General features: G+C 41.7%; 1 protein-coding gene across 2 annotated transcripts in view; it reads right to left on the bottom strand.

Annotated features, from left to right (window-relative positions):
• Nucleotides 1–525: 525 nt before the first annotated feature.
• CAP2 (cyclase associated actin cytoskeleton regulatory protein 2) overlaps nucleotides 526–15,585 on the bottom strand; it is a 64,207-nt gene continuing 49,147 nt past the window's right edge. For both annotated transcript variants that reach the window (XM_072033322.1, XM_005023047.6), the window contains exons 8-13: nucleotides 9,188–9,377; nucleotides 8,160–8,335; nucleotides 6,804–6,927; nucleotides 6,506–6,588; nucleotides 3,317–3,457; nucleotides 526–1,782 (exon numbers count right to left, since the gene is read on the bottom strand). In XM_072033322.1, coding sequence (XP_071889423.1) covers nucleotides 1,699–1,782; nucleotides 3,317–3,457; nucleotides 6,506–6,588; nucleotides 6,804–6,927; nucleotides 8,160–8,335; nucleotides 9,188–9,377 — 798 coding nt within the window. In that variant the 3' untranslated portion in view covers nucleotides 526–1,698. The remainder of the gene's footprint in view (nucleotides 1,783–3,316; nucleotides 3,458–6,505; nucleotides 6,589–6,803; nucleotides 6,928–8,159; nucleotides 8,336–9,187; nucleotides 9,378–15,585) is intronic.

Consider the following 15,585-nt stretch of genomic DNA (forward strand, 5'->3'; position numbering starts at 1 on the left):
ACCGTCCACTGCCCGCTGGATTGTGGCAGCAGAAATGACAACGCTCATTGAGATGGGAGGAGGAGCTGCTCGTTCTCGGTTCAGCCTTTGAGGCAGCGTTTAAGAAGGGGAAAGCATAGAATCATAGAATCATAGAATATCCTGAGTTGGAAGGGACCCTTAAGGATCATCAAGTCCAACTCTAGAGGAGAAAGAGCATGATACAGCAAGCTCCGAACAACTTTGTATTTAAACAAGTACATTTTCCTTTTTATTTCATAAGAAGTTTACTGTTGAAAAAATGGTATGTACTAAAGCAAACACCTTATACACATAGATTCGACATCAGATAGCAAAACCTTGCGGACTGTGCACTACTGGTTGTTGCGTTATATTGGGCTGACAGTCAAAGATACTGAAAAACCCTCAAGGATTAATGTACTTTCAAGGTAAATTAGGCACAAAATTTAGCTTGTAACTAGCTCTGCAAGCGTCTCACTGTGATTTCACCATTACAAAGTATTACGAGTGATCAAAAACATGTGCTGACTTTAAATTTTTAAAATTTTATTGGTACTATGTGCTGAAATAGTACAAATGTATACAACACTCCACCTTTGTTAAAAAAGCATGTACAATAGGGACTATAAAGTAGAGTCAGAGGGCTAAACCGGGCCTGTATCGGGGCTCAACTAATGGCATAAATTCCTGGCTTGGCTTTATGGCCGTTTTTGAAACTGAGTAAGGCTTACAAATGCAGGGAAGAAACAGAAGGATATTTTGGTGAATAGGAGCCACAATAGCAACATTTTAAAGGAAGGTTATCAGCAAGCAAATTAAGTGGTATCTGACGTATGCCTCTCAGTTTTCTGAAGAGGATGCGAGATACGCTGTCAGATTTTGAAGAATGAGAGACTTTCTCAGAAACAAAAGAAAGAAGATATGAGTATCAAAAAACTTTCAAGTGATTTGCTGCAAGGTTTTAACTTAGATGAGGCTTTAGTTTAGAAAGAATTACTGATTGGCAAGAAATGAGAGGGCAACAGCAAGTCTGTGTGGACCATAATAAAACCTGTCTTCATTGAAAACATAGGGATCTTCTAAATATACATATTAGAAAAGTGTTTGATTAAAATATCATGTTTTTTCATCTTCCACTAGCAAAATGTATTGCTGAATGTTGTTCTTTTTTTGCTTGCTTAAAAAACAAACCAAAACCCCATTATGATAGCCACAGCACTACGAGGAGCCAGTAGTTGCCTCTAGGGGTGCATTCTTACTGCATTGTACAGGAATAGCTTGGAAGGTAAAAATATACGTCATAGAGTCTTAATGCTGTTTTTGATTAGCAAAAACATGAAAAGGAATGCACTGAAGCCATATGATGACGAAGTGGATCATGCAGCATTTCGGCTCTATGTATAAAGTATTTCAAACCCATGGTGTGCCTGGAGGGTGGGGGCGTTACTGCGTTGCATTCACATGACATCATTTAGAGTTAAAATTGGAAGTGAAGGCAAACTGTGGAAACCTGAAAAATACTGGGATGCCTAACAAAAGCGTGCCAGATGAGTTATTGTTCCTAGCATGCAGAGCTAATGCTTGAAGGCCTATCACAGCAGTAGTAACTACCGCTGCTCCTAGTTCTTTACATTACTGCTTTGCTTATGCTGGCTATGGTCTGATCACGGTCAGCAAGCGCTGTGTGGTGTCGGGAAGTTAACCCACAATCTCTGCAGGTTCAGTGACCAGCTTGGATCCATCCCACGCTGTCTTGAACTGTTCAGGAACCGGAAATTCTTTCTGGTAAGAAACAAAAGCAGCAGCGAGGGTTAGATAAACAGTGGGTACCTCCTGAAAACTGACGGAATACCCGTTAGTGCTACATGACTGGCAAAGCATTGATAGCTCAGACACGCCGGGATTACAGAGAGGCTTTCCTCATTACCCTAGGAAGCTATTTCACAATGCCACACAGGAAAAGGCCTTGTTGCTACCCAGTTTCAAATAGCCTTGGGATGGTGCAGCTTTGTCGTAAGCCCTCTCACACAATTATTTGGAACAACTAACTAAATAAACCTCACGCCAGAAATGACCTTAGACTCCATCAGTGACTGGCCTGGAAGACAGCAGAAAGGATTTCAGCATGGAGATTTAGCGAGGAGACTTAATTTTAAGGAGGAAAACAATAATATGACACAGAAGAAAAAAATCTGAAAAAAACATCCTATCATTTTACATGTGATATACTTCAAGAGACACTTTGTGGGATACACAGCACAAAGCAGAACTTTGAGGAAGGTCTTTGTCCATTCTGTGCATGCAGTGAAAGCAGAAGAGATCCGTGGGTCTTTCTCAGATCCCAGTAAACAGAAGTGTGGAGGGAAGGACTTTTTCTTTCAGATCTCGCAGTGTTTTGATAGCCAGTAAATTCAGATATTACTGGTGTTTGGGGGAGAAACTCATCAAAGAGACCTTTTTTCTATTTAAGGAGTAGGTGACTACGAACCCACCAAAAATTGTTCTCTTAGCTGTCTGAAGATGGGCATCCAATAGTCACTTTTGGAAATGTGGAGCATCCAAATTCTCATCATGTATTTTCTTTTATAAAGCCTAAACTCTTCTACCATAAATATTCCAGAGTGAAAGGTCTGTGAGAAATTCTGTCTACAGCCATCCAGTGCAATTTTAAAACTCTCTTGTTGAACTGTTACGAGTGCATTTCACCTCCATGATCCCTTGCTGGTGTGTGAAGCGACAGAGCATGACTTTTATTAGAAATGCTGGAGGGCCAAGGAGGAAAGTCTCACTAGAACAAGGAAGGAGCCTTTGCATCGGCAAATGCAATCCTCATGTTTTGGTGACTTTTGAGAACAACCTTTTGGAAAATACTAGAAAAAGTAGGACAAATGCTACCCATATAGCAGCTTTAGAAAAAAATGAGTATATAATACTGTAGTAGCAATATATTTAGCCAAGCTTTAGCATCATCCTCTTCAGGCCTGAGTGCTCTCATATAATGTTGTGAAGTGAGTTTCTTTCAGAGATTATGTTTAGTTACCAATTTAAAAAATAAAATTAAATGGACAGGAGATGAAGCCATCACCTGTCAAAATGGGAAGAAATAATGTCCAATCTTTGAAACTACTTTGTAATCCAGAAAAAAAAAAAGTGTTTTCTGCACTGATCACTGAGATATTGGTACATAGAAATTCAATTGTTTTGAATGTTTTTTGGTGAGGTTAATACGTGAGGTATGTTAGCTTTTACTTTCCTAGCAGTTTTAGCTACCAAGACAAGTTGGGTAGGGGAGAAAATCCAAAATAATCTCACTCACATAATCACCATCTTGGGGGATGAGGACGTTCATCTCAGAGGACTTGGCACTCACAATCTCACAATCTAACGATTCCTCACTGAGGTAGATGTGGCAGCCTTCTGTTTTGTTAATAGAAATGGTTGGCACTTTCCCCATCACCTGCAGAAGGAAATATAGTTATTATCAAATCTTGAAAAGCAAACAGAGATACTATTCATAAAATCCTTACTGCCTGCAGGTCTAGTTTTGGCCACCAGAGTCTCATCTGGATGTCAGCTGCCTGCATGGTGCTTATATTTGGGATTGAAGCTGTCTGTTTGTTAGGCACTGAAGTTCCTGGCGGTGGTGACAAAGATCTATATGCAACAGCAAACTTATAATACACAGCAAAGTTTTAATACACAGTTGGATGAAAGTGTTTTCTCCATTCTTTCTACTTCCAGTGACATTTTTGTGCTGAAGCTTAGGCAGCGTTCACCTTGTTCATCAGTGAGACTGGTAAGAAACCAAACGCGTCAACTCCAACCCATTCTGGGCAAATGAAAGATCCCAGCCTACAGCACCACTTAAAAGTGTTTTGTGATGCGTTCTAAAGACTTCAAAGCTCTTCCAGGTTTTACAGCACACAAAGGGTTTTACAGCACACAAAGGGTCTTTATCCCCTTCAGCCAAGATTCAGTTCTAAAAAAAGTACCGAGATCAATTTAATTAAATCTTTAAAGGTGTTTCTTATGTCACCTGAAAAGCAAGCAAAGGATTTACTTGAGGGGAGAAAGGGAAATAAATCTTCTCTTGTTTACAGTTCTGCAGATTAAAAGATCTCCACCTGGCCTCATGGTTGTCAGTAAAAATTCCTCCTCCTCCTGCCCTCTCTGGCAGGAGCCAGGGACAGCAGTACACTCTGGACGGTGTATCAAAAGGGCAAAGCTTATTTTGAACCATAAAGCAGGAATAGCATGTGATAATCACATACTTGCAAACAAAAAAAAATAAAAAAAGTGTGTCTCTCATCATTCAAATTAAGAATATAATTTCAGCTTCAGTTCCTCAAATGTGGCAGCAAAGAGCAAGTTGTCTGCCCTTTGCATCCCACCTGGATCCCAAAGCCTGTTCTATGTTTTAATGCATCCTAAACTGATCTTTCTTTTCTTCAACAGGATGTCATGCAACACAGAGCAAAAGGAGGGTGTGTGTAGTGTAACAGTTTTTGCAAACATCAGGCAAGAAAAAAAAAAAGCCTCTGGGAAAAAGGGGATTGAAGTAGAATGGCATTGAAGTAACTATAGCAAAATCTGTAGGGTGAATTTACTGAAATTTGTTGCATTAATGTATCACGTATTTGCAATTTATGAGCTCGGGTCTTCAAAATACTGAGAAAATTGAGGTTCTGAGCACTTGGCATGCTCAAACCCTGCAGAAGCTGCCTGCTTCAAGCAGCTTATAGCCAGACTTTTAAGTGGAACTCCACTCTGCTCCATGGCGTAGAAGCCTTATGCAATATTCATAGAACCTGCTTAATCAAAAGAATTTTTGTTCTTAGAAAAGATATTTCCCCTTTGTTTGAATATTAACAAGCTGTGTTTTTGCTATTCATTACATATAAATTTTTCATCTCTCATGAATAGTTCTGGCGGTAATGATAAAAATTATTTATTTTTTTAAAAGCACTCAAATGCGTGGGATCTTTAACCGCCTGTGCCATGAGAAGACATGTAGTGATCATGAATAAAACTGCTTGTGCCAGTTCAGAAAATGATGCACAGCTGGTAGCAATGTCAATCACTTGCAAGAGTTTCAAAATATGAAAAAAAAAAGCTTGCTATTTTTTACCATGGTGGCTGTGACCAGCATTTGTGAGGCATGGAGCGGGGTTGTCTGCTTTGAAAGTCATACAGCAGGCACGGCCTTTTAAGCAAAAGACCTCACCTTTCATCAAGACTGGCAGTTTAATGTAATTTAATTCACATTTCATTTCCTTTTTGCTTAAAATACATCCCAGTTAAGTGAAATACATCCGAAAGATGTACTTTGCTTAATACATCCCAAAGGCCTTTCCTGAGACTTGCTTGTGTTGGTTGGACACAGCCCAGTATCAGACCATGTACGGTCAGTCCCCTGGAACTGAATGAGTGAAGTGCCATAAATGTCAGGCAGGCTGCCTGGCAATAAATACCTTAACTGGGGGAGGCAGAGGGACTTGGACAACCTCTTTTTGTGGTTTGTGGGGGCAGGACAAGGGGCAATGGCCACAAGATGGAGCCCAGGAAGTTCCTCACCAACATGCGAAAGAACTTCTTCACGGTGAGGGTGGCGGAGCACTGGGATAGGCTGCCCAGGGAGGTTGTGGAGTCTCCTTCTCTGGAGATATTCAAGGCCCGTCTGGATGCCTACCTGGGCAGCCTGCTCTAAGGAACCTGCTTTGGCAGGGGGACTGGACCCGATGAGCTCTCAAGGTCCCTTCCAGCCCCTACAATTCTGTGATTCTGTATTGTATGGGGCAATGTCCCCCGTGCAAATAGATGGATTAAAAATATGTGTATTTTCATTTCACAAGAACCACCAAGGAAGATGATCTCTGATGAAGCTTTGCTCACTGGTTCTCAAAGATGAGATCAGTAGAGGCTCACAGCCCATTTCTAGGCAAGTGTCTACATTATCTACTCCTGTAATGTGTCATGTTGCTAGCAGGGGAGACCTTCAAAATCCCAGTGCCTACTTTCACTTTCTGTCATTTAGCTGTCCTTTAACAGTCTATTCAAACATTTTCCTTGAGAGAATAAAAAAAAAAAAAAAAAAGAAAAGAAAAATAACCAGCTTCTAGGCTTAAAAAGCAATTAGCTAACTGCCAGCATTTGTTCTGTGAAGCACCGCTAAACTTTCAAGTGCCAGGAGCTGTTTACCATGAAAGCAGCAAAATTAGGGCCAGAAGTAATAACACGTCTAGTGTATAGATCTCTCAGCTTCGCTGAAACCAGAAGGTGCTGGACTAAATGAGGTTTACTCAGTAATGCTCAATAGTTTTCACGGGCACTTTCTAAATACCTTGGCAGAATTTAGTGCATATGAAGATAGGTTTAGGTGCATCAGTCTCTTATTCTTGGTGTGCTCATAGGGGTTTTTAATGATCTCTTGTAGCTACATGTTGGGCTTTTTCTTTCTGCTTGCTCTCTTTCTCATCCCATCTTTGTTTTTCAAATAGGTATTTACCTGAATCTGAATATCCCTGGAATTGATCACTTCCACGATTCCCACAACATTGTCAAACACAAGGCCAAACTTTTTACAGTTGTCTGAAATAAAAACAATCATAAATAGGAAAGGTGAGATAACAGCAAACATACGCACACCTGCTGCATCAACTACAAACATTTCCAGTCTTGTACTGCTTATCTGAGCATGATGATCAGTCCATTGAAATGAAGGGAATGACTCAGATGCATTAGGAATCACATAAGTCAGTTTTTTCAAGATTGGCATTTAGAGCCCAGCTGAGCTATCCACTCACCAATAGTAATTGAATTGATTTTTCCTTTTATCTGAAGTGTAGATTTGTTACACTTGAAAATGTAGGCCACTTGCTTGAGTTCAGTGTTGGTAATGACCAGGTCATTCTTATCCTCTTGATATTCCTGTTTCAAAAGAAAGGTGATTTATTTGGTTCTTTAACTGGCTAACAGTCAGAGTTCAGCACAATGTATCCTCAAGTCATCACACCATTACAACAGAACAATATCCTGCCAGTGGCTTAATTTTTTTAAATTGCTGCCAGCAATTTAAAAATGCACTTGCAAAAGTGTTGCTTGGCTCCCATCCAGCTGTGTAAACTTCTGCATGACTACACTGCGGGCTGTTCCCTCCCTCTTTTAACCAACACAGCGACGTGACTTTTCACTCAGGTGCTTTGGTATCATAAACAAATCTATCTTTTTCCATCAGAAGACTGAGCAAAAGGGAAACGCTTCTGTCTGCACTTTTAAGCACGGGAGAGGTGCTTGCATGGAATGGGCGATGAAAATAAATCTCTAATTCTAGTGATTAATAAAGATGGAGAAAGTACTCTGTGATAATACTGTTCTCTCACAAGGGTGGCCTGCAAGAAGGGATTTTAATTGAATTCTCCACTGGATTTGTTTCTGGGGGACTGTCTGATTTTGGCATGGAGCTACTGGGGTGAGTCCAGCAGAGAGCTACTAAGGTGATTAGGGGCTGGAGCATCTGTTGAAGGAGGACAGGCTGAGAGAGCTGGGCTTGTTTAGCTTGGAGAAGAGAGAACAGAGAGGGGATCTTACTGATGTGTATAAATATCTGAAGGGAGAGTGTTGAGAATTAGGGGCCAGGCTCTTTTCAGTGGTGCCCAGTGACAGGATGAGAGGCAACGGGCACAAACTGAACAGCGGGAAGTTCTGGCTGAATATGAGATAACACTTCTTCAGTGTGGGGTGACAGAGCAGAGAATGGGTTGCCCAGAGAGGTTGTGGAGTCTCCTTCTCTGGAGATACTCAAAACCTGCCTGGATGCCATCCTATGCAATGTGCTCAGGGTGACCTTTGGCAGGGGTTTGGAATGGAGGTCTCCAGAGCTCCCTTCCAACCCTGCCCATTCTGTGATTCTGTGCCCTTTGACATTCTCCAGTTCAGATGAATCGTCTCAGATTCTCAGAGACCGATGAATTAACTTCAGATCCTAGAGAGCACTAATGGCTGAACTGCAGCAAGGCTGAGCAATACAGAATTAGCCCATTTTTAGCTGCAACTTTGATTAGTTGCATCTTGATCACGGACAACCTTTTGCAAGACGTCCACTGCTCATGCTGCTTGGCAGTGTTGAGGGGTTGCAACTCAGCGGTGTGGCTGGAACTCACCACTCTCCATTTCTTTCCCTCTAGCTCCAAGACAGGGGCATGGCTCTGTTGCGGGGAGTTCTTGGGGGAGGTGGGACTTGGAGTATGGCTTTTCGTGGGAGAACGAACGGGTGGGCCTTGGGCGCGTAGGCTGGGGTTCTTGTGAGTCTTCTGGTCATCAGAGACATGTCGAAGCCCTTAAAAAAAAAAAAAGTGCTTGTAAAAGAGTCTGTTTTCTTGTCCTAAGGGTATTCACATTTAAATAAGAACGATACTAGCTAAATCATTTGCAATTGGGTTAAATTATCCTATGAATTTACATTTTTGATTTCCTCAAGATTTGCCTAGGTAACCACCTAAAATGTAACTGCACACATATTTTTAGCAATTCACATAGAACCTATTTAAAGCCTGTGGATAGAAAGCTCTTAAAAGCTTTCACAGGAAATGCAGCAATGTCTTCTAGTCCTTCCCTGTCTGCAGAGAACTCTGCAAGCTTGCTATTGAATAATTTTACATCCATAAAAGCGAGATTCGCTTTCTAATCTGTCCTATCCGTACCGCATTAAAGGCTGATTTATCAGTTGTTTGTATTTAAACTCACAGCCATCCACTTTAATTACAACTGTCCAGTATTAATACAGAGAGCGTTGCTGCACCGATCGGTGAGCTGTACCTTCTCACTTCACATGTAACACATTTTGACACAGGTTGGTGCACTGACTGTGAATCAGAAATGAGAATAAGCTCTGCTCACAATTGCAGCTCTGAGGTTCACCAGCTGCTGGGGATTGAAGATGTCTAGCTTGGTTGCCTTAAAATTATACGGAGACTTTTAAGTAAATGGTATGAATGTCAGGAATGCTGAACAAGTTTGAGCGCTGTTACTTCTAAAGGAGGTTTTGATATGCAGGCTCAGTGCAAGCCTCAGAAAGATCTGAGTTGTCCAAAGGTAACTTAAAAACGCTGGTGCAATTTGGGGCAGTACATATAGCAGCTGTTGATGTAGTTTGACTCAAGGGTCACCGTTTGTTTTCTTTCCTCCTGACCTTTGGTAATTGCCTCTCCTTGGTTAAGCTGTGCAAACAGGGCTGAGCGGGATGCTGTTCCTTCATCCTTCGTGGTTTCTGCATCGAAGATGGGAGGAGGTCCAGGTGGCGGCGGCGGCGGAGGTGGCGGAGAGAGGCACGGCCCACTGCTTAGAACGGATCGCAGGGACATGTGGGATGCAACAGGGCCCTGTGTCAGACGGATGGGAATCATTTTTTAATCAGCTTTTCAAGGAACACTCTATTATGATAGCTCTTATTAACGTCCGAGGGTAACCGTGGGTTTCAGTGACTCCAGACAGCCACAGGCTCAGAAGGTCTGGCACCATCACTGAACTTAGCGCTGTGAATCTTCCCTGCAGCAATGCAAACAGGGCCAGAAAGGCTGATAGACCACACTGCTACTCTGCTGCAGAACCCCCGCACCTAAAATGTTTCTACAAAATGCTTGTGAAGACTATTGTTAAATATCTTTAACTGTAAAGATTCCATAATTTATTATACTTACGTAAGATAAGTGATACACAAACACTTACCATACGCAAAAGTGAAAATGTCTCCTTCTTTTCAGAGACCATACTCAGTAAAGCATAACTCGATGTGCATTCAGAAACATACAGAAAATGTTCTGTCCAACAAATAACTGGGAGGATCACGAGCTGTCAGTTACACATAAGAAAGGTGCTAAACTGTATAAAATATGTAAAATGCTGTTCTTCAGACTGTTCAAATAATCTGCAAAGATTCAGATTGTAGCAAAGTGCAAAGCTATGGTCATTCAAGTAATTTATTTATGAAATTCAGTATTGTTTTGATCTCTCAAATTCTTTTTTCTTTTTTTTCTTTTCAGTTGCAGAAGATCACAGCAGCACATGAATTATGAGTGAGGGGCCTTGATAAAGTAAGTAAACCAATCATTCTATTAGTTTGCATAATCAAAAGTACATGTTTTGTTTTGCATTGTAATGCTCATCTATAATATTATCACACAAACAGGAAATGCTGATAATGAGCTGATTAAAATTTTATGTGCCCTACTAATAGAAAAGACAGAATGAATCTGAGAAACTGAGAGTCACTTTTTCCATCCTGCCACTAAGTGTCACTCTGATTCCAAAAACTGCTCATCTAGACAGCATCTCTGCAGCAGAGCACTGTTTCAGAAGAACCCTTGTGAAAAATTAGATTGGTTCTGATGAATTCAGCTACCTACAGGTGTCGTGCATTGCACTAATACATATTTATTAGGGGGGCAGATACAATGGAAAAATGACAGGGGCTTACAGAGTCACAGCTCCTCTTATTGGCCACCTTTGTTAAGAGATACAGGTTGTTAAAAATGCATCCCTGGTAATCAATACTGGGAATAGATATTGCTTAGCAGGACTCAGAGAGTTTTATTAATTTTTTATGACGCCACCCCTTTCTGCTTCCCTCTAAACTGAAACATCAGAGTATTCATCCAGTTTATGCATCTCACAGGAGTGAAAAGTGTAGCTGTTTTTTAAAAAGTAGACTAGTTTTAGCCTGTGGTCCCAAACTGGTGGTGGGAAAGGAGCTGAGTTGCACATGCTTTTTATTCTTCAACATAATTTAAATAAAAACACTTGGCACATTTGAGTACCTAATGGCATGCACCCCTCTCAGTCAGTATGACCCTAGCTGGAGTAGCACAGAGAGGTGATAATATCATTAATTAATGTCTTAATGTAACCCTTCTCTTGGCACACGGGTGTTGAGGATTTAGGTACTGTTGCGTTTGAAGGAGCTGTTTATGGAGTATGTTAGTGATAAATACATTGCAAGATTGTTTGTCACGTTAGTGGCATTAAAATTGTACTGTACAAGAAGATTTGTTGAATTCCTGGTACTCAGGTGAGCAGTGAAGCTGATGTAGTAGCACAGTCTGATTGTTCCTGAATGGATCCGTGATCTCTTAAGGTAAAGAGTTCTCTGCTATTAAATGTTTTTAACCAAATGTAAACAAAGGAGAAGAATCCCCTTTAGGAATGGATTACCATTTATTGTCAAGATGTACCAGAACCAGATGCTGATGTCTCTTAGAGACATGCCATTGTTTCATGGATACGTTTGAGCATTTCTGCATGCATACCTAATAATTAAAGGTTATTATTTTAGACTGGGGACATCTTCCCCACTGGACCCTCGATCTGTGGTGCCTGTCTTCCTGCTGGTGCTCATACCAGTAACATTACCTGCAGCAGAGTCAGCACAACGGTGAATTACTATAGTGAAAAATGAACGTAAGTGGATTTAACGGCACAATCAGTTACTGCTGCCTGAGGTGCAGTAGAGATCTTCCCTGTCTGTTGCCTGCAACCATAGCAACTGTATTCACTGTGTCCTGGTTATCCAGAATTATGAACAGTGCATTCACAGGGCTTTTTGAAATACTCAGCTATCTAGAAATGGCACTCACCTTTCACACCGCAGTGTGAACATGCAGCTGTGAACTATGTATGCTCTGTGTGAGTAGATTAATGGTGGTACTGGCAGGAGTGGCTAATAACTTGTGGCTTGAGATAAAAATTTGGACTTCTCATCTCTGAAAGACACTTTATGGCTTCAGTATCATCTGAATGCATCAGTACAGTGCTGTGATTTTCCAGAAAGAGTCACTGTTTGAGGAGCAAGTGTCACCTGGAAGCAGAAGCAGCTGATGCTCTTTTGTAATTAACACCAAATAAATTCTGCAAAGGCTGCGAAGATGCATTAAAGGAAAAAAAAAAAAAAAAAAAAAAAAAAAGCAGCAGCAGGAATTATCTGGGTACTCAGCATACAGCACAGAATGGTGGGTCACTCCACCAATCTCTTTGCTTCAGGTGGCAAGTTGAAGGCCATCACTAATCCATGCAGTAGACTTCAGGCTCAGATGCTGCTGCTGAGCAGTGTATCAAAGGGCAGTTTCCCAAATGGCAACAAAAGTATTGGAACAGCTAGTAACAAAAGCGGAAGGAAATTGAGGGTATTTAATTGTGAGGAGTGGATGATCTCTCTCCCAGAACCCAAGAGAACTACCTAGTGAAAACACAAACAAAATAGATTTTAAATACATCAATAAATCTGGATGTGGTTTTGTGCCTCGTTTACTTTTCGAGAAGGGGCAGAGAGGGAAAAGGATCTGGGCAATTAGAAGCATATTTTCCTTCTATAGCAGTACTAGAAGAGTGGCTCGGGGAAGCCCTCACAGTGGCACAGAAGGCACAGGAGTGAACTGGAAATGCAGCAAACGCTTTGCACTTCTGGCATTCCCTGCATGCCAGGGAGATGGCATCTGCGCTGTGCTCAAATGTGCTGATGCAAAGGGCGGTTTTAAAACCAGATTAGAGGAGTGGCTCCAGGAACTTTCATCTCTGATTAGCTTTGACCCTGATTAATTCATAAACCTCCACGTTATCTACCTAAGTCACAGGCAAGTGGTTTCCTTTTCTTAGTCGCCTTTCTAAAACCACTTAGATCCTCAGGCTCTAGAATATTTCTGAACCAGACTCTTAAACTGTTCTGGTATCTGGCAGTGCTTGTGTATAGTCCTATCCAATTTCAGCTAAAGTGCCCTTCACAAAGTCCATTCATTTCTTTTCTGTATAGGGTGGCGTTTGTGCGAGCTGCTGGGAATAAAATAGCACGTTATATGCCCGCAAAAGTTCATCTTTCCTAACGCAGCAGGTGCTTACCAGCTTTGCTATTTGCAAACAACTCTTCAGATTAGCTTCAAGCAGATGTTAACAACAGTGCATCTTTATACAAAGAGCATTAAGAGCCATTTGGACCAGCAAGGGTGGTTATTTGCAAGCCGCCTTTCTTCCTCTTTTATTTCAGCTGTTTGCCCCGGTGACAGCTGCTGTTCTCAGTGCTGTGGGGTCTGCAGCCATCACGTCAAGTTCTGCTGAGAGCCGACTGCTCTCATCACCACGTTGGTGTGGTCATTTCTTCACCATTGGCACATAGGCCCCGTGTAAGAGTTGTGTAGGGAATAGAGAGCTTCAGCCCCGGCTGGTGGAAATGTAACCCAAAATGAAGCCATTAATGTTTAACCTCTTAGCTTTGCATCACAGTGAACCTGACAGGGTATAAATCTTGGTCCTGGGGCTTTCTGAAATGGTGGAAAAAATGTAATTTTCTGAGTAAAACGCTATCAAGAACAGACGATGCAGGCCCTACAGCCATGCAGTAATAGCTCTGTAGAGGACAGAATATTCCAGAAATTTTATCTCAGGGAAAAAAAATTGTCTTCAGCCTCCTACTAAACGCTGATCTGAAGGGGGTGACAGGAAGGGGTCGGGGTTTGCTCCTTGCTGGATGGCCCAGAGCCACCTGCCAGAGGCTCAAGGGCCTCCCTTGACTGCGCCTCAGCGGCTTCCCCTGCGCAAAGCGACTGAAGCTGCCCACAGGCCTGGCTCTGATGAAGGCCTCTTGTCACGGTGCAAGGGTGTGCAGGATTGCAGCACCACCTCAAAGGATGTTGTGTTTCTGCCTGTGTCTTGTAGGACTGGCAGAAGGACTAGCACTTCTCTTTTTCACCTTGCTCTCAACCTAGCTGCCTCAGCGGCATAAAGAAATGACTGTTTCTGTTGAGGCAGGTGGATAGATAAAATTCACCTGTGTCAAATCCCAGTTAATTCCCTTGAAGTTACAGTAGGGATTAATGAAACCCTTTGCTCTAGGTCTTGCCTATTTCTCCTCTGGAGTACAGTGCAACAGAGGTTAGGTGTTTCCCTAACTGTTGTTAGGGAAACAAAATGAAGCCTGTGCACCATGCGAGTGCTCTGGGTGCCATGCTGTCTGTAATTTTGGGTGGCCATATGCAGCTTGACATGTCTTTAGGTCCAAACCCAGCTACTGAGAGACAGTAAGAATTTCTCTTTGTGTCTCATCACAGATGTTAGTATTTCCTGAGCCATGTTTGCTGAGCAGTTCCCTGGGTTAGCCTTCCGTATCACTGGTGTTGTATTGTACTGGGGGACGAGAGGGGCTTATATACCAGGCCCTTTATGAGCAGCCCCAGTGTTTCTCTGGGTTTATCTAGTTTTAGGCTGACACAGTGCAGCACAGGGAACAGGGGAACAAAGTTCTTATGGTAGGAACCGACTGTGGAGCATCTGAGTGGCCACCCATCTCTTGTAACCGTAATGGTCCTTTTTATGGAGGACAAACAAATTACAAATATTTATACAATGCATATAAATAAATTATATATATAATATATATATATATATATTGCCTGTATATAACATAAAGTACCTATGTTATTAGTCAGTCATGTTAAGTTGCAGGTATCTAGTTGTGGCTGAGGCAACAGGTGGCTTAGATATTCGTATAAAATCCCTTCCTTGATTTATTGAAAAGCCTCCTTTTCAAGGCAGCAGGTAAGCAGAAATCCTAACAGGGACTGCATTCTCCTTAAAAATAAGGTCTCTCTGTTTTCCATCTCTCCCCCTTTTTAGTAATCCTGGTTTCACACCTAAAATGATTACAGCATTCTGTATTGTTTTTCCTATACATATGTACAGCCGAAGACAAGAATCATGAAGCTCAAAATATCATGTATCTACCTCTGGGAACAGGTGGGCTGTGACTTAGGGGCACAGAGCTCTCGTTAAGGTGTGTTTTGTGTAAAAGTAGCTTAGCACCACAGTTCCATTACCTTCTGTATTTAAGCCACCTGTCTGCACGGGGTTATGCTGCCCTCAAATTTACCAGACAAAACAGCTGACTTGCAGGGCCTGTAATCTTCGAGAGTTAGAATACAAAACAACAAAAAACAGACGAGGCTCTTTTTGCTTGTTACTGGGGCTCAGCAGAATTACTTATCTGTTGAGCTTGCAAACTTGGAAGCCCCTTTTAATACACTTCTGCCACTTGTCACCTGTTCAGGGTTTAAAATGGTGCTTACATCTTCACAGGTACCCAATCAAAAACGTTTTACCCAGCCAAGGTCTTCTAAATTGATAACAGGAGGCTTTTGCTGGCAGGAGCTGGTCTTTTCAGCTTATTCACCGCAGTGCTAAGAGAGGTGATACCTTACAGGAAAGTATTTTGATAGCACAGGAGAGAGGCAGAGCTATTTTATAGGAAAATGTGTGGAAGCTATTATTTTAGACAAGCATGAAATGGCCAAGGTCTGTACTGAGACTAGTATAATTGCACTCAGACAGGCTAATGGAGGAATTACGATGGCTGTTCTCAGTGGTTCTGAGCCACTTGTGCAACCTGTGGAGAATTTCAACTTTTAAAGAGTGTTTTTAGAATACTATATAATTAGTTATAAATATATATATATATTTAAATGGAAGGAAAAAAGTCTTGAAGGTACAGTATTGGCTTCAATGAGAACAGGATATAAATAAATCTCAACTGCTTCAACTGCATCAACTGCT

The sequence above is a fragment of the Anas platyrhynchos genome, chromosome 2 (assembly GCF_047663525.1).
Source record: "Anas platyrhynchos isolate ZD024472 breed Pekin duck chromosome 2, IASCAAS_PekinDuck_T2T, whole genome shotgun sequence".
Taxonomy (NCBI): Eukaryota; Metazoa; Chordata; class Aves; order Anseriformes; family Anatidae; genus Anas; species Anas platyrhynchos.